Source organism: Desmodus rotundus, chromosome 4, assembly GCF_022682495.2.
Source record: "Desmodus rotundus isolate HL8 chromosome 4, HLdesRot8A.1, whole genome shotgun sequence".
In the NCBI taxonomy this organism is placed as follows: Eukaryota; Metazoa; Chordata; class Mammalia; order Chiroptera; family Phyllostomidae; genus Desmodus; species Desmodus rotundus.
This window is the reverse complement of record NC_071390.1, coordinates 101,886,692-101,906,240: the sequence shown is the minus strand read 5'-3', so window position 1 is coordinate 101,906,240 and position 19,549 is coordinate 101,886,692. Positions and strand designations below refer to the sequence as shown.

General features: G+C 36.6%; 1 protein-coding gene and 1 non-coding gene across 8 annotated transcripts in view; both read right to left on the bottom strand.

Annotated features, from left to right (window-relative positions):
- Nucleotides 1-1,074: 1,074 nt before the first annotated feature.
- Nucleotides 1,075-19,549, bottom strand: part of SEC24B (SEC24 homolog B, COPII coat complex component) — an 89,595-nt gene continuing 71,120 nt past the window's right edge. For all 7 annotated transcript variants that reach the window (XM_053922420.1, XM_053922415.1, XM_053922416.1 and 4 more), the window contains 14 exons: nucleotides 17,257-17,369; nucleotides 14,254-14,372; nucleotides 13,853-13,908; nucleotides 13,408-13,614; nucleotides 10,822-10,945; nucleotides 10,250-10,408; nucleotides 9,434-9,607; nucleotides 8,711-8,821; nucleotides 7,205-7,380; nucleotides 6,231-6,368; nucleotides 5,397-5,501; nucleotides 4,290-4,382; nucleotides 2,182-2,285; nucleotides 1,075-1,938 (listed from right to left, as the gene is read on the bottom strand). In XM_053922420.1, coding sequence (XP_053778395.1) covers nucleotides 1,824-1,938; nucleotides 2,182-2,285; nucleotides 4,290-4,382; nucleotides 5,397-5,501; nucleotides 6,231-6,368; nucleotides 7,205-7,380; nucleotides 8,711-8,821; nucleotides 9,434-9,607; nucleotides 10,250-10,408; nucleotides 10,822-10,945; nucleotides 13,408-13,614; nucleotides 13,853-13,908; nucleotides 14,254-14,372; nucleotides 17,257-17,369 — 1,794 coding nt within the window. In that variant the 3' untranslated portion in view covers nucleotides 1,075-1,823. The remainder of the gene's footprint in view (nucleotides 1,939-2,181; nucleotides 2,286-4,289; nucleotides 4,383-5,396; nucleotides 5,502-6,230; nucleotides 6,369-7,204; nucleotides 7,381-8,710; nucleotides 8,822-9,433; nucleotides 9,608-10,249; nucleotides 10,409-10,821; nucleotides 10,946-13,407; nucleotides 13,615-13,852; nucleotides 13,909-14,253; nucleotides 14,373-17,256; nucleotides 17,370-19,549) is intronic.
- LOC112296471 (small nucleolar RNA SNORA73 family) lies at nucleotides 6,949-7,149 on the bottom strand. The gene has a single exon (XR_002973914.2). It is a non-coding gene; the product is annotated as a small nucleolar RNA SNORA73 family (small nucleolar RNA).

Here is a 19,549-nt window from a genome sequence, read left to right as displayed (position 1 = left end):
AGTGCTGCTTGACAACCTAGTATGTGCCACCAGTTAGTTCAATGTCTCCCCCTCCTAGGGGACCACTTCACGAACCCTCTCGCACTCTTCCCCTTTTCTCGGTGGATAATTCTGCTTCTTTCACAGGGAAACAGCGGCAGTCAGAAGCAACTATCACCAAGTTCCCCTACTCGGATGGCTCCTCCAGATGTCCAGGTGGCTTTACTCTCTGCTCAACTGTCACCTTTTCAGAGGGCCTTCTCTGGTTACTGTCCCAAAAGAGCATTCTTAATTCCTTTATCCAGCTGCTGCTTCACAGTATTCAGCAGAGCTGACACGCATAAGCGTACTGTCCTTCCCTGGGCTCTCCCACTCGTGACTGCAAGCACTGTGGAAGCAGAGTTTGACCTGTTTATGCCTAGAACAATAGATAGGTGTTAAGTGCTTATAAATATTTATTGAATGAAAAATGAAATATACAAAGACTTTTGTCTTTCTTCAAGTAGAAACATTGTACTTCCCATTATAAAGTCACAGCATTTAGTTGCCCTTAGGGTGCTGCAGGTGTTCCTAGTGTTCAGTAGGGTTCCTCTTGCCAGGGGCAGCACGGTATAGGAACAAGTACAGTCCTGGGGGTGGGGGTGGGGGCGCCCCCACAGTCTAATGGGTCCTTCACAGTTTTTATAGTAAATAAACTATTAGTAAATTAGAGATTTTTTTCCCATCAGAATAAAATCTCTCAAAATTCAAGATCGTGATCTTGAAGTCAATTAAATGGCGTAGTCACATATATTATTAAAATTTTCTTGATATGAATGTGCAGAAAAAAATGCCTAAGTGAGAAAGACAAATTAAGATTAGACTAAGTTGATAAATCCTATGTACACTGAGAGCAGCATTCCTTTTCATAATATAAACGAGGTAAGTACTTGGTAAAGTCCCAAACTAAAACCTTACGGATTCAATACCATTGCATTTTACCCAAGGAGTAAATTCAGGACATCCTATGTGAAAACAACGACAAACCAACCAACCCCACCTAGACACTCACCAACTCCCATCTCCCTCAGAAAAAAACCAAACACCAAACCATACTGTCAAGCAAAATATTTTTAATTAGTAGGCTGATCATAAATAAATCCACATAAAAGATTTAACAGAATTATAAAGAGTTTTGTGTTTCCTCTGCGGACTCAATTCATAATACGCATTAGTCAACCCCGTTCTCTAAGCACGACAAAGACCTGTCATCCAACAACGCAACACGGTTTAAGCAAGTCATATTCTGTAGTTACATTTTTACATTTTCTTTACAAATGTAACTTTTATGTACATTATATATATTTTTTCTATAGTTCATGTACTGAAATTCTATTGTTTTTACAGGGAAAATATTGAATTCATTTAATGAATACGAATCACTCCTTGTTAAAAAGTAATTCATATAAATAACACAGTACCCACTGCCTTTTGGCATCTCTTGTCAGAGTTCCGGTCCAGAAATGTCGTATTAACTACGAGAAAAAAGGATTTATCTAATTTTACATCACACATCATTCCACACTAGCTACGTAAGTTTGCTGGCTTGCACTGCACGGCTGCACTACTGGAAATGTGTTGAAACCGATTCAAAATGTACTTGGTGAAACAGCATCATCATTACCACCAATTTGGGCTGAAGAAAATCTGTCAGCTTCTTTCTCTTTACCTTCTGCCTCAGACAAGGGCGATGCTATGCGTCATGCCTTGTGACAACCAATGCCTTCATTTCCAATGTCCACTGTGCTTCTCGGACAGATCATGCTTTACCGAGGTCTTTTTCTTAGATTCAACTTCATCCCACTTCACTTACAAATCTGCTGCTGAATGTGAAGCAAAAATTCATAGTAAGAGAATGCAGCTTCTGTCCGGTCTTCAATCAAATGCTGAAAAAATTCCGCTTTGGCTGGACTCTCATCTCTGAAAAAGAGAAAAGGGTATTTAACTAAAAATTCACATTATTAACAAGACTGATTACACATTTTAAAAATGTACAATACGTGAGGACTTTGGGAAAATGGAACATAGGGGATATTATTCAAATAACATTCTACCACTAGAATATATTTCGATAATATTATTTTAAATTTGCCTTGAGGACAAGCCATTTTACAGACCGCATGGGATAAGGGAATTTTACAGTTAAGGTACAGAAGTACATACTTTACCACATGAAGAACTGGGCTCAACGGTCTGCTGTCTCTAAGCCAAGTTATGAAGGACCTGGTTCTTTCTGATGAAAGGGTGTCTAGCTCTGGAAGATGTGTCTGGTAAAGGAAATATAACTAGGAAGTTATTTTCTTTCTCATAGACTTTAGTACAATTTAGAATCAACTCATAATTTCCACTATCACCAACCAAATGCCAGTGCTCTATTCCCAGCCCCAATAGCAGCAGCTAAACAAATAAAATTTAGATTCCTGAGAAGTTTGTTTACATTGTTCTGGATAAGTTAACAAAACATATTTCATGGCAATTACATCACTGACATTTTATGTGGATGCTAAGACCCCAAAAGTCTGTTCTTTTACACACACACTGAGTTCTCCTCCTCCCAAGGTCAACTTAATAGTAAACCAAGAAATTCAAAGTATATAGTTTGTAAAAAATTTAAATGGAAACGTTTGGGTTCGTTATATTTGTAATTTATGCCAACATTTAAAAAGTAAAAGAACAGAAAACATTTCTATGAATTGGCTGTTCAAATCCTTTGCCCATTTTAAAATTTTTCTTTTGTTTTTATGAGACGGGTTTCTTCTTAAAGGATTGTAAGAGAACTTTATATACTGGAGGAATCACTCCTTTTTCAGTCATTTGAGGTACAGATAATTTTCCAATTTTGTTGTTTGTCTTTTGGTTTTAATTATTTATTTTGCCATATAGAGATGTTTTATTTTTATGCTCTCAGATTTATTAATCTTTTCTCATCACTGACTTACATAGGCCTTGACCATTTTAATGTAATAAAGATTCTTGTTCTAATATTCCATTTTTGTCTGTAGTGATTTGAAATGTAACCGTTGCCACATTCTGTTTTTTGGGAATTAGAACCATTTCTGAATTCTGTTCTGTTACACTGGTACGTTTATTATGCAAGTATTGTACTGCCTAATAAACTGCCACTTTAAAATGAAGCTTATTATTCTGTTTAGTGGGATTTATTTTCCATATGCTCTTCCCTTCACTGTTACTATTTTTTGAAACTTTTCCTAATTATCCTCACTTGTGGAGTCATACAACAACAGAGTATGATAAAAATTGCTCTGACATTACATTAATTTCAGGAGAAATGATGTGGTTATGATATCCAAAAATAAGGTAGACCTTTTTCTATTAAACATAGAGAACTGCTTTTGGAATCATATTTCTTTGGTATTGGTTAACATACATACAGTAAAGGTCATCTGAGAAATTTATATTTACTATCAGCAAAATAATTCTAAAAGTTCTTGTTTATTGACTAGAGAGAAGAAAGGAGGGAGAGAGAAACTCAACTTGTTGTTCTACTGATTCATGCATTCATCGGTTGCTTCTCATATGTGCCCTGGCTGGGGACTGAACGTGCAACCTTGGCGTATCAAGATGATGCTCTAACCACCCGAACTACCTGGCCAGCGCATGAGCACAATAATTTAAATCAGAAGGTAAAGTTCTTGGAAAACAGGGTGGCAGTTCCTGAAGAAGTTAAATACAGAGTATACCATACGATCCAGCAATTCCAAGCCTGGGTTATGTACCCAAGAGAACTGAAAACATGTTTGCACGAACATATGTACTATTCATGGAAGCACTATTCACAACAGCCCCAAAGTGGAAACAACCCAATGTCCATGGATGAATGATTGGATACACAAAATATGGTGTATCTAAACAATGGAGTATTTAGTCATAAAAAGAATGAAATACTGATGCATGCTACAACATGGGTGACCTTGAAACACTGGGAGAAGTGAAGGAAGTCAGACACAAAAGGCCACATACTGTGTGATTCCATTTATATGAATGTCCGAAACTGGCAGACCCACAGCTTTGGAATGGAGGTCAGCGCTTGCTGGGGTAAGGAGGGGGGAACTGGGATAAATGGGTTTCTTTTTGGGGCTCTGAATTAGATGCTGGTGATGATTGTACAACATTATATGAATATCCTAAAAACTAATGAATCTTACGTGAATTTTATGTGAATTTTGTGAAACTGTGAATCTTATGTCAGTAAAAACAATTAAAAATAAATAAGCACACAGAAAGTTAAAACTGTATAAAAACCCACTCACCATTTTCTGTGGTACTGATGCAAAATTAGGGTACCCAAGCACTTCCTCTATGAAGTTGTTGTCACAGTTTTTCCCAACCCAAATATAAAAATCCTAAAAACAAAAAAAATATATTAAAATACCTCCTTAATTAGCCCACTATGGCTCATTTTCTCAAAATTATGAAGCATAAGAGAGGTAAAATATACTATTTCAAATAAAGCAGGAACATAAAAGTAAAAAGGAAATGTAACTGGCACATTCACAGTCTACATCCAGGAATCGATAGTGCTTCATATCTTCTTTTCTTAAATTTCAAGACTTCCCATAAAATATATTTTACCTTCTTCCTTTTTCCCCAATGGGAATGTAATGTTTTAACCAGGATACCTGACTCACAGTATATTTCCTATCCACTATTTCAATGACTGTCTCCATTATTTTTCACTGACATACTCTCCCTACAACTACTGGAATCCTTTTCCTGCCAGTAAGGTATCATTTATGAAGCCACTGTGCCCATTCTGACGCCCCTCCCCAGCACCCTGCCCAGCGACTTCCCCTGAACTTCTAATCATTAATGGCATTTCCGACAACAGATATAAGTTGAACTAGAAAAACTCAAGGTCCGTTTGAATTTTATGATTCTAGATCAGGGGTGTCAAACTCATTTTTACTGGGGGCCATATCAGCCTCGCAGTTGCCTTAAAAGGGCTGAATATAGAACTCCTTGCCCCTAGTTAAGGAGTAGTTACATTTATATAGTTCTAAAATTATATTTGGCCCTTTGAAGATAACCTGAGGCTGATGTGGTCCCTGGTAAAAATGAGTTTCATACCACTGTCTAGATGATAAAATCCTTAAAGACAGGAACTTTTCTCTTTATCAAGTATACATAATCTAGAACAGTAAATAATCCATGATAACAAAATTTATTAATCTATAATAAAATAATATTCAACTAGAAAAGTCTAAAATGAATTAACCCCTTGTGCCAGTTACCAATATGTTGCCTCTCAGCTCCTAATCCACCTTTCACTGACTGATCTGTGATAACAGAGCTGGACCCTGTAAGTGTCTCTCCTTTTGTTGGATCAGCGTTAGGCTTTGTCAGTAGAGGGTGCTTACAGAGCCACAGTCCATGAGGAAAGCACCCTCTCTCGTCAGCTTCTCTGCAGACAGTTTTTGAAGAGGTGGCTGAGGTACGACCCTGTCATTAACATGTATTGCACCCTGAAACAGAAACAGAAGGAATGTGAGCACGCTTACATCGCCATCATCACAGTCTGGAAGCGAATGGCCACTGGCTCTTTATGAAATCCTGAAAAATAACACCTGAGGATTTTGTAGGATGCCAAAAATTATTGATAACCTTGCTATTGAATCAAGACACTCAGATATATTCAAATTGAAAAGATAAAAACATGAATATGTAAAACAATCTGTCCATTATTTCCTTTTGGAATCCAGGTATATTAAAAGTATGACTAATAAATCTGCTGTAAAGCAAGTTACTTTTTTACCTTTCTCTATGAACATTATACCAAGCAGATTCCAAAAAAGTAAAGTTTTAATGCAAGGAGGAAAACACGCACTGCATATGTGCATATTAACAGCACTGACGGACACCGGGTCCAGTCTACAATGTAATGAAAACTGCGCTCCGACCACATCAGAAGCCGTCTGTATCTATAAAGTACAGACAGAATGTCCGCTCTACCACTTGGCTTTGTAATAAATATTATAAGCAAACCCACAAGGCCATTATTTTGCAAACTCCGTAACCACAGATAGTATTTGATAGTCCTAATGTCCCTATTTAATGTATTAATACCACAGGGAAAAGTGGTATTAAAGTGGGTTAAAAAATTGTTAATTAATACACTGCTACCTTACTTACAGAATCAAGACATTCAAATGCACTTAAATTAAAAATTGCAAACGCACTGGAAGAAACTGTACCTCGTCCATCAATCTGTCTATCCTGTACAGGTTGGGGTGCACCATCTTCATCAGATGCACAAGGGGCTGGCACTTTATCTGACACATGGCATACACGCGGTCGTCCAGGCGTGTGCTCGTGCCAGTTCTGAATGCTTTCTACATTAACAAAAGACACAAAAATTGCACGTAAAACATAAATACAGTGGACAATCATTAAAACAAATAGACAACATTATCATAGAAAAAGCATGGCCTTCGAATCAGACTGACCTAAATTCAATTCTCAGCTCTGACATTTAATAGACGGGTATGTGAGCGAGTGAGTGAGCTTCTCAAAGCTATACTGTCCTCATAAAAAAACAGGGAAAATAACGCCCAGCTCTCTAGTTGCTGTGCGAGTTAATTAAGGTGATGATGTATATATGACACATACGATGGTGCCAGAGGCATGGAAAGATGTGCAGGGAATATTAATCCTTTCCACAGTCTCTTTCCAGAAGCACATCCACAGTGTGCTGTAACCACCCCAGTATGCAAGCGGCTCCCACATCTTAGAGAGTGGGGGCGCAGGGTTTCACAACCGTCACCCTGTATTTGTACGCCTATGCCTTCCACTCATCTTTGCCTGTTCTTCAAAACTCTTCCAATGCTACACGGCATAATCCTCTAGTTAAATATATACTTTTTAAATCTAGAAAAGCTAGATATCATTTCTTCACCTATGTATCAATTTTTTTTTAGTTCCCTTTATGGTCTGTCTCCTCAGTCACTGTCCAGAGGACTCTGAAAAGCCACAGGAAAATGCAGTCAGACTCAAGGCCTGGCGTTCTCTCCAACGCTGTGGAAAGGGGCTGCGTCTCACAGTCAGAGCCCTGTGCTCCCCTGCGGCACCTGGACAAGGCCAGGGAGAGTGACGGCTTGGGGATATCCACACTGGGTATGTATCCAGGATTTTAAGCCTTCATTAAATGTCACAGTGTACAGAGAGGTACCTGTTTGAGAAGGGCCAGAACATAGAGAGGGAACAATTTGAGGGAACCGGGTGCGATCAGCCCAGCGTGCTGTAAGTTCGAGACCGTAGAGCCATACGCAGACAGTGAATCCACCACAGCGTTCACTAAGGCATCTCTTGCATCTGACAGGCTTGATGAAATGGATCGGTCCACAGCTAGAGGGCAACCAAAAGGAAAAGGTACGTAGCCATTAGATTCCAATGAATGCTGTTAGAGATAAGATTTACATTCATTATTTAAGAAACCATCAATTTTGTTTCTGGGATAAAAAAATACATTTCACCTGCATCCTCATTTTTAAAGTATCTGCTCATTACACAATTTTTCTGTCCTAAATCTGACAATCAGAACAAATGTAGATTGTTCTGGACTTTTTGTTTTAATCTCTTTTATAAAAATACGTAACCACGATGGGTATTAGAAAACATGTATAATCCATCCACTTTTAAGATAGCTCTGGGGATATTTCCATTACTCCAATAAAGTCACATGTATATTTTGTTTTCCTGGCCAAACAATGTTAAGTTTCAATAAAAAAAAAAGAACTGAAAAGAATAAACAACATAAGTTCTGCAATCTGAGTTACCCCTGTGATCCTCTAAAATGTCTGTCACAGCATTCCCAGGTCGACAAAAAAAAAGACCACTGGACATAGGTCCTCATGCACATGCTGAAAAGCTAGATATTAGTGTGAAACTCCAAGTACATATTTTATTAAAATAGGAATAACCTACACATATGCCTGAGTATTAAAAATACAGTTATATTCATGGGCAATAACCAGGTTCATTTTATGTCTAAAGTCAGCTAAAAGATAAATTCATTAAAAACAAACACTCAATGTTATATTAATTCCCTAAAGGACTTTTGTAACCGACACACAATGAAATTTACATTCTCAAGTACAGTTCCATGGTGGTTGTATGTCGAGTGCAAAGCCGTGCAGTCACCGCCAGTCAAGACACACGACAGTGCCACCGCCCCCAGTGTCTCCTTGTGCTGCCCTTTGTAGTGAGACGCTCCCCGAGCCCCGACCCCGATAATCTCCGATCTACTCTTCATCCCTGCGATTACTTCCTTGCTAGAATGTCCTGTAAGTGGAATCCCATGTAGGCAGTGTTTTGCTTCTTTCACTTAGCATAATGCCTGTGAGAGTCATCCATGTCTATTTATGTATCGACAGTTCTCTCCCTTTTTTTTGCGGAGTTGCAGTCCACTGCCTGAACGTATCACAGTTTGTGCATACATTCACCAGCTGAACGAAAGCTGGGTTGTTACCAACTTTTAGTGATTATGAATCCCCCAAAAGATTTTTAACCCAAAGAAATAATGAGAAACATCAGAACAGTCCAGTTTACACTGCTGTAAATGAAAATGTAAAACATACACTTTTTAAATAAGGGATTTCTAGGGTTAAAAAAAAAAAAAAGCCCAAGCTTCAGTTTTTAGGATGGAAAAATGCATCTCCCTCACTTTTTTACTCACCCATGTTTGCCAGAAGGCAGACGGCAGCTTGCACGTCCACTCCCGCACACACGTCTGCCAGTGAGCTTACCACAGGCAAACAAAGTGTGTGCACTCTAATTCTCCGCTCACCTGGACAAAGTGATGGACAATGCAAAACACATCAGACCAGGAGACAAGGAAAACATGTCAAAATATTAACCAAACTATTGTTTTGACTGTATTAAATCACCAACAGGATATCGGGATGTAAAAACAAAGTTCTGCAGTGAACACGTTCTAAAGAAAATTAAACATTCTCTAAACCTGAAGATATACTTGTACTATGAACACATACTATATTTGAATATAGTCGAGTATTAGGGTTTAGTTTTTATTTTAATATATACATTCTAAATTATATCCAGCAGAGTAAAATGTCAAAAAACTCATTAAGACCGTCAATTAACAAATGTGGGCCATAAGTGGTGGGCCGAGTTTTTTATTTTACGGGACAAGAAGTACTGCTAAAAGCGGCATGGCTGAATGTTCACCAGACACACACGATCCTGGGAATACAAGTCTTCCACAAGTCAAACGAGATACCATTTAAAGATTCAAAAAAGAACAGAACATATATTTGATTAACTGATGGAAATCCCATTACTTTCCGCTGTATGTTTGTTCTTTCTCCCCATTCTCCCAAGCATGTGAAAGGGGGAAGAATTACTGCTGCAGGTTCTATTTCATTTCTCTTAATATTACCTTTGCTTGAAGTATATAACAGCGCTGTCTGAAAGCACACTAAGGAAGTATCTGTCAAACTCTCTTCAATTGACAGCTGTACTGCAAAGCCAGCATCAGGATTGATGTTGGCAAGGGACAGCAAGTCAGTGGAACGAACAAAGAAGTTTCCATGGAAAGTGTGCATTGAAAGACCTAGAAAAGAGAAAACGTGTTATAAAAGATGAAGTAACAGTAGTTATCTTTATCTCAGGCTAAACCTACCTTACAAAGTAAAAAAAAGTCTCTGATTTTGAATCAAAAGGATAACTAGGGGGCAGGACTGAAGTGTTGGTAGAGTTCAAAAACACCAATTCAAAGAATCAATGTAGGTTATACAAAAGATCCAATGTATAAAATTTTAAAAGTGAGGGTCACCGTAAAACTCATTTAAGAATTAAAATAAGGGACCATATCCCTCCTGCAAACGTTCACAGGAAACCAAGGTAATGCAAGTTGAAGACTATGTGAGTGATCACGAAGGGAAAGATCCTCAGTTTGACCATTTTCACTTCGGATCTTCCCGATTTCTCCAATTCTCCTTCTAAAATCACCCCAATATGAGCTTTCTTTTAAGTTCTTCCTAATAAAGCAAAACATAACTTTTACCCACTTATTCAAATAATTTAAAGAATTGGGTAATGATTATTCAGTAACTATATATAGAAAGCACGGTACAACTAGCTGGATCAAGTGTGAAGTCTTTCATGATGAACAACCATTTTAAGTAGTCAGAAGGAGTCAATACATAAATGCTTATTACTTTAACAATAAAGCATAGTTTTTCTAACTTCATACCTTTCGTACACCTTATTCTCATAACAGCTTCAAATCCAATTTTTCTCGTGAGATAACGTTTTAGTTCTTTCTGCAACTTTTCTGCTTGTGAAGGATTGTGAGTACAATGGAAAGATGGATAATAATAGATGCACCCTGCTGAATACTTGGACATGCAAGCTTTAAGGAGAAATATAAAAAGTATTAACTACAGAAACAATAACATCCTAATTGTCCAACAGTAGTGTATTCTACATTATCAAGAAATCTAAGTCATAATGAGACTATCAAAGTTGACAAAATAAGGATAATATATAATTCTGAGAAAACACAAACATTTGTGAAATGTAACATATATGTTTTATTATTGAGCAGAATGGTAAAGAAATCATATTTTAAAAACAAAATTCTAACAGCAATTGATATTTGTATAGTGCTTTAAAGTTTACTGGTAATTTTTATAAGTTTCGTCTATCTAATCCACATGTCTCTCTCTCTCTCCAAAATACTGAGAACTCTTACTGAAGAGTGTGTATTTAATTTACATGCGAAAACTGTTTATGTAAACAGATAAACACAATGATACTCCTTACCTAGAGAAGACAGGTCAGAATACTGTGAACTTAAAAGGAAGAGATCCACTGCAGTCTGCTGCCCTGAGCAATCTAAAGCGAGTTTCTTATAAAAATCAGTTGCAGGACCAAGGTGCTGTACAACCTAAGTCAACAGGTCATAAAGTAAGAGCTAGAACCCTTAAATCATGCACATATTTCTATGTCTTTCTTACAGTAAGGCAGAGAATATCCTTTCCCCACACCTCCAGCAAACTAAAGTTTTTTTAACAAATGTCTATGCAGTTGGCCCAGATTTCCTGTAAGCCTAACAATTGCTAACATTTATAAAGCATTTACATGCCAGCACTGCTCAAGATGGTTTGTATAAATTATTTAACCCTTATGATAACATATATTTCATACGGTTATCTACATTTTAGAGATGAGAAAACTGAGGCAAAAAAATGATTAAGTAACTTGACCAATTACATAGTTATTGAGTAGCAGATGCTGGAGTATGAACCCAGGAAGTCTGGGCTGCAGATTGAGTGCTGTTATTACACAGTACATAACAACAAGACAGTGTACTCGATTAAGGAAGGGGTTTCCTATTGGTGGGAGGGTTCGAGCTGAGATGGCACCAGAGAAAGAGTTGCAAGTGCCAGAGCCAGGCTCCAAGTTCTTAATTACTATGCTATACTGCTTAACCAAATACTTCAATCCTCTCAATCATATGTAGTGTATGGTTATTACATTAGAGTTCACTCAGATGTGAAGGAATATATAAACCAGAACAGACATTTAAAGCTTTGCAGGGCTGGTGTGGCTTAGTGGGTTGAGCACCAGCCTGCAAACCGAAATGTCGCCAGTTTGATTCCCAGGCAGGGCACATGCCTGGGCTGTGGGACAGGTCCCTAATTGGGGGCATGCGAGAGGCAACTGATTGATGTTTCTCTTCTTCTTTGGCCCTCCCTTCCCCTCTCTTTAAAAAAAGTTAAAAAGTTTTTGGTTCTTGGGAAGGTAGAGAATATTTCTGAAAGTTAAATGAGAAAAAAACAAAACTGTATCAAATAATTCAGTAAATACAAAACACCTTCCTGTGTTCAAAACACCTCAGTATTCTATAATAGGCTGCAATGGCACACTGAACTCAATGTTAGCTGCACCTGCTGGTGAGCTTAAGAAATCTCTTTGCTTCGATTTATTTTAAAATTAGCTTCTTTCATAAAAGCAATTAAAAAACACAATTTCTTTAAAAAGTAAAATATGGGCCCTGGCCAGGCAGCTTATTTGGTTAGAGCGTCATCTGGATATGCCAGCTTGCAGGTTTGATCCCCAGTCAGGGCACATACAAGAAGCAACCAATCAATACATAAATAAGTCAAACACCAAACTGATATATGTTTCTCTGTCTTTGTCTATCTCTAAAATCAACTTTAAAAAATATTAAAATATGGTGCTATTTTTCTCTAGCAAATTGGTAAAAACTAGAGAAGCAACAATATTTAGTAGTGGCTGGATGATGAGAGTCATGAAGAGTACAGGTTAATTAAAAAAAAAAAAGCCCAGTAAGTAGCCCTGACCAGTGTGGCTCAGTTGGTTGGACATCACTTTGCAAAGTGAAAGGCTGACGATTGATTCCCAGTTGGAGCGCATGCCTGGGTTTGGTCCCCTGGTCGGGGTGCATACAAGAGGCAATGGTTTGATGTTCTCTCTCACATCAGTGTTTCTTTCCCTCTTTGTCTCCCTCCCTCCCCCCCCTAAAAATAAATAAATAAGTGAATAAATTTTTAAAAATCTTTAAAAAGATAAATAAAAAGCCCAATCAGAAAATACATTAATGATTACATAAATAAAGTGTATATGCTTTTACCACATAATTTTACTTCTTAGAATTTATCCCAAGGAAAAACTGAACATAACATTAAATATTTATGACACTACTAAAGGTATTTGGTTTATATCCAGCATTAGTTGTAATGGCATTTTCTCATACATAAGTTGAAGCCAGACAAGACTTATGTACAGAACAAAAATGACTGTTAGTTATTTTATTATTTAAAATAGAGATTAAAATACTCTAATAAAATATTCATGTAATATTCAGCCTGGATATATATGTATTTAGTTACATATACTGCAGACAACTTTTCAATAGTCAGGAGGCAGTGAATTAAATCGAGTACTTCCACACTTACTAAAAAAGATTTCTTAAATTAAGATAATTTTTAGGGGGTCTCAGAAAATGCTCCCAATATACTCTCTGATTAAAAGATTAGTTAAAAAATATAGTATATATGTATGATATTCAGTTATGTTTATTTGTGTGTGTTTGTATATCTTGATAATGAGATTATTGACTTACATTGTTTCTACTTTCCAAGTTTTATACCATGATTTGTATTACCTTCATATTAAAAGTTTATTAGTATGAGCATGTTGCATTATAGTATCTCAGATTTGGTGAGCCTATCACTTGTGTGACAGAAAAGGGCACTGGAGTCAGAATACCAAGCCCCATTTTCACCATTACTATTAATGAAGTGGTATAAACAAGTAAGTACACAGTCTCTAAAGGCAGAAAAGAGCACCTTGAATATGACAGAAAGATGAAATATAAAATACCTTTGTGCTTGATCTCTGATTAGGATCTTCTCTGGACCGCAGAAGTCCTGCACCCAAGGAAGGTAACTGTGTCTGAAACACAGACACACGGCCACCTGTTGGAGACATTAATTTAAAGGCAGCCTGAAGCGCAGGGCCAAGGGCACTGTGTGTCTCTCTTGTACTGGTGAACATATTTGGCAATGCATTCAGTAAGTCTTTTATAAGCTGGGAAAACAAAGATTAAAAGTTAAATTACTGAGAGGGCAAGGCAATATTCTTCTTCAAAACACCCCAGAGTGTAGCATGTACCACTCCATTCTGGGAGGCTGTAAGCTGAGGAGTGAATGGACATGTTACCACACTGTCTACTGAAATGCTAACACACCACGTAAATGTTAAACATTTCAGTAAACAGTTGAAATAACAAATATTTTAATACTTTGAAGAAAAAAATCAATCTCACCTCTTTACTTTCATGTAGATTCACGAGTAAGCTATCCGGAGTAGGTAGAAAAACATCTATAGGGAAAACATATTTTAATCAACAGATAAATCAAGACTAAAGATTATAATATAAAAGATCTTAGTTTTCATCAGGCCATCCATGTAATGGGTACTATAATACTGCTTTATTAAATATATATTCTCTGTATGTGTTATACACATGTGTTTACACATGCAAAAATATACATACACAGGTGTAAAAAAACTTAGAATCAAGTATTTTCTAGGGAAAATTGTTTTTAAACAAATATCTAAGTGCACCAAATTACCCTTATAGCATTATGGTACAATGCACTGTCAAATAAAGTAGCATCAACTCCAAATTCTGCAGTTAAGATTTTTATTTTACTCACTGCTTACCATCGATATCAGACACAATCAACATCTGAGGCTGAGATAACCCTTCCTGCAAATTGTAGAAATGAATAGTGCTATCAAAGGTCACAAATCCTATTCTTGTTCGTGAATCTCCAGGAAGCCTAAAGGTAAAAATGACAATTTTAAATTTAAAGTGCTCAGTAATATATTTTATTTAAATAAATAATGAAATAATAAACTAAGTCTAAGAATAATTACATAGGTTTTTTTTTTTTTTTTTAACGTAGGTTTTTTTATGGAGGACAGAAAAGCCATCCCTATCTAAATAATCAAAGAAAAGCAAAGCTGAAACACTCCACCTTCAGATAAAACACTGACACGTTTCGAGTTCATAAGTCAGAAAACTGAACTATATTCAAATAATAAACCAAACATAAGAATGACATGATTTAAAAAACCAGCTCTGGCTTGTGTGGCTCACTGGGTTGTGTAGTGGCCCAAGAACCAAAGGGTTCCTGGTTCCATTCCCAATCTAGGGCACATGCCCGGGCTGCAGGCCAGGTCCCCAGTAGGGGGTGTGAGAGAGGCAACCACGTGTTAGTGTTAATGTTTCTATCCCTCTCTTTCTCCCTCCTTTCCCCTCTCTCTAAAAGTAAATAAATAAAATAAAAAAAAAGAATTTACATTATTTAAAAAAAACAAAGACTTCTTGCTAACTTTGCTAACAAAAGAATGAAACACATTCTTTTCAAGTAAAAAATTACTCATATTTTCCATTCTAATATTACAAAAACAGTGTATCTTGTTTAAACATTTTAAGGGCAGAATGACAAGTACTTTCCTAGACAAGACTGAATGTAATGCATATCAGATTTTAGTGTATAAAGTTTTAAATAGAAACCACATTTAAAAAGATCGAAATATTTTATTTATCTATCTTTTAAAATTTTCTGCCAGATCTCAATATATTCAAGTCAATGCCACAGCATAAAAGAATAAATTAACACTTCATTGCTCATCGAGATTTTCTTATGAATAAAATAAATGCTGAATCTTACAGAAGTGTATTTCTAAGTACCACGAACTATGTTAACTACTGGTATGTAATTTATTGTTTTAGTAAAGCTTTTAAAATATTTTTGAGTATCACAGAATGTCAAAACAGGGTGCATGAGAAAGAGTCATCACCACTATGCATGATCGATCAGGCCACCGAGATATAGTCTGCAAGCTATGTCTAAAAGTATTTCATAGAACACAATGCAACAGGTTATGTGGGTGTTTGGATTACCAATATGGGTCACGATTTATGATGTTTCTGCAGACTAATCTTCACCTCTTCGAGATTTCAAAAGTCACTGAATAGTAGGGTTGTTTGCTACCAAACAGAATGGAGACTTTACCTGCTGCTCTGCCCCAAACTCAAAAAACAGGGAGTTGAGCTGGACCTGCTCCAGCATCGAATTCCTCTTTCTCAAAGTTACTTCCATAGCTCTTTCCAAAAACATATTACTATACTGTTGCTATTCTATTATCTTTACTTTTTTAACTTTCCCAATGCTTCCATCTTTCACTGTAATTATATATGTATGTAAAACTATTATATATAGCATATAAGTAAAACTATTCTATATAGTATGTATAAAGTTATATATTATAAAATTATATATATATAAAATTATTTTCCATTCCCAATTTTATCCTTTTGGTTTTGCATGTTGCACTTGCTCCTATTCCTAGGGCTATATCCTCAGTCTTTTCCAGTACGTTCATTCTTCAGTCTTAAAACGATTTCTTTGCAGAGGGTCTTCCACTGCCACTCACTGCTAAAGCTGTATATGAAGTAAGTGCTTGTGACTAAAAATAGGGCAAATGCTTCAATCAAGGAGAAAAATATGAAAACTCTAAGTTACTATGAAACTAAGAGCAAATCATTTAGTATCTCTGGATTTCTTTTTCATCTTGCAGGTGCCATTGTGATAACATAACATTACATTGTTATTCACAGGCCAAGATCAGTGATATGCAGATTATGATTACTAGAGCTAGCACCCAACAGAGCAAGGACTCTCGAACTCAATGGAAGATGGGGGGAGAACCTCCTGGAATCACCAAGAGTCCTTCTGACAAAGTATTCATACATAACCACCTACACTGTTGCACATACGAAAAACCACTGCAGCTGTGAGCCACTCTTACTAACAACCGTAAGTCTTAGCTCTCGTGCGTGTTGTAGTAGAAAAAGAAGTGTACAAACAACTTTGTTTTCGCAGGACCTGGAAGGTTCATTATTAAAGCTAGTTGAGGGTCTCCTTCATGACTACAATCTGTAGACACACAGAAAGGAATTAAAGCCAGGTATAAGCAACCTATTCAATACTGTTCCACTTGGACAACACGGTTTATTACTAATGTGCCAAAATGAAGAGCTCAGTTTCTGGCTTCCTGGAAAATATTCAGCAGAAAATCAATTCCATTTTTCCCTTTATCTGGCTCATCCTTTTATTAGCACATTTAAAACCACCGTATGAATCCCTGGCTGGGTAACTCAGTTGGTTAGAGTGTTGTCCCAATATACCAAGGTTGTGGGTTTGATCTACAGTCAGGGCACATACAAGAAGCAACCAAGGAACGCATAAATAAGTGGAACAACAAGTCAATGTTTCTCTCTCTCCCTCTCTCTCTCTAAAATCAATCAATCAATAAAAACTACTTTATAAAAAACTCCTTGCTCAGACATAAGTTACAGCTACATTTGCCTCATCCAGATTCTTCACACCCTGACCAAGTCGAGTTCTCTGGCCAGATCTACTAAGTCACAGAGATAGTTAGATGAGATCTATATTCCTTACTAAGTATTAAAAATTTTATGATTTTGTGACTCAGACGCCAATTCATAAGTTATAATAGTCCAAGTAGCAGGATCCATATCCTATCTTAGTGATAGATAAATAAAATCAAACTTATTAAAAACCAACACTATGAACTGCTAATAGACACTTCACATTTATATATACACATATTATTATACACACACATACTTACTTGTCTAGATTTTCTAAGAGTGACTGGCACAGAACTGTCAAATACCCGGCTTCCACTGCGTTATGAGACACATCTAAAACAAACAAGTAAACTGCAGGTTGAGGAGGACGAAGCTGAAAGAAATAAAAATGATGTAATTTACTTATTTAGTAGGTACAACTTACTCTTTTTATATCACCATAACTACTGGATATTTATGGAGTATACTATATAAAAAATACACAGAAGATGTTTTGTAAGACCTTATGAGCAAATGAAAATGACATTCTTCAGCCCAAACCGGTGTGGCTCAGTTGGTTGGAGTGTCATCCCATAGACTGAAAGGTCGCGGGTCCAATACCCCAGTCAGGGCACATATTTGGGTTGTGGGTTCAATTCCCCTCAGGGTGTGTATAAGAAGGCAACCCATCAATATCTCTCTCTTTCTTTCTTTCTCTTCCCCTCTTTCTAAAAGCAATAAAAAAATGTACTCGGGTGAGGTTAAAAAATAAAATGAAAAAAAAATGACATTCCTTTAACTTCTTTCCTTATTTGAAAGTTGGTTGTGAATTAAGCATAAGGCTGCCATTACATAGTAATGATTAAAAGGATGGGCTAAATATTTTCCTGATAGAGTCTTGGCTGAGATATCTGTCCAATGAAAATTAAACTTATTATTTAATATCAACCTCTATATTCCTTCCTTACCCCTAAAAACATTTTTAAAATGTATTTTCTTTACCTCGATAACCATTATTAGCATTAGCTATGGGTCACCCGGTGGTGGTCAAACCCCAAGGGTTAAGTGCTAAGCAGAGTCCTTGTGATGGCATTCCAAGTATGCTTAGTCCTGCTCTGCTGGAGGTATACAGTACACTGAAATATTAATGGGTTAAGTGTAGGTTTAGTGCCCTGACCAGTAGCTCAGTTGCTTGGAGCATCATCCCATACACCAAAAGGTTGCAGGTTCGATTCCAGGTCAGGGCACACACCTGGGTTGTGGATTTGGTCCCCAGTAGGGGTGTGTATAGGAGGCAACTGACTGACTGATATTGCTGTCTCACATCAATGTTTGTCTCTCTCTCCCTTCCTCTTTCTACAAAAAACAATTTAAAAAAACAACAACATATCCTCAGGTGAGGATTAAATAGAATAAAATAAATGTAGGATTAGCATTTAATAAACTCCAGGGTGGGTGAGGGGAGGAGGGACTGGAGTAGACTGGGGATAGATGAAATATATACAACACAATGTTAATAATTATTGAAGCTCACTGATGGGTAAATGATGACTCATTATACTATGTTTTCTTCTTTAAAGTATGCTTGAAAACTACTGTTGTAGGAAGTTAAAATAAAAGGATATATAACATCCGTTTTTTTAAAAAATCATTAAGCAGGGCCCTGACCAGTGTGGCTCGGTTGGTTGGATGTCAGCCTGAAAAATGAAAGGTTGTCAGTTTGATTCCCAGTCAGGGCACGTGCCTGGGTTATGGGTTTGGTCCCCAGTTGGGGCATGTACAAGAGGCAACTGATCGATCTTTCTCTCCCTCTCACATCAATGTTTGTCTCCCTCTTTTTCTCCTCATTTCCCTACTCTTTAAAAATAAAAAAAATATTAAAAATAAAAAAAATAACAAAAAATCACCCAGGGATCACATGGGTCATATGGCAAAAATTAAAGATTATTTTTTGCTGTACCACTCAGATTAAAGTTCCTAAAGAGCCAGGGCAGAGTTGGGAACAGAATAAGTTGTAAAGAATGTAAGAAGTTGAGAGTAATAGTGACCAAGTTTACTACAGTTAATATAAAAACAGACAAGAAAATAGTAGTTAAGAAGGCAGATGCTGTAATGGACAAAAGGAACCATAAAAATTATAAAAATAAAGAAATGGGTCAAGCATTAGGAATATAATGCACATTAGCTGTTCCTCTTCACCACTTTACATTTTTGCACCCAACAAAAATTAAAAATAAGGGTATGGAAGAAACAAGTTATAAACATATTTAGAACGAGTAGATATGATAATTAAGATGAGCAGAATTTAGGTCAAGAATTTGTTTTTGTAAGTAGAAAATTAGAATGGGAGATTAGAGTTAGTATAATTAAAGAGCAGGTAAAATGTTATGATGAACTGAAAAGAAAAATTATAGTGAAGTCAATATTCATTTATTTTGACATCTGTAGTAGGTGAAGCAGTAAGATCGTTTCTTTAAGAGCTTGAAAACTGCAGTTTTTGACAAAAACATGAGTTCTTCTGTTGGAAGGCCTTACATATTAAATGATAAAAGAATATTTATATTTATTCCATGT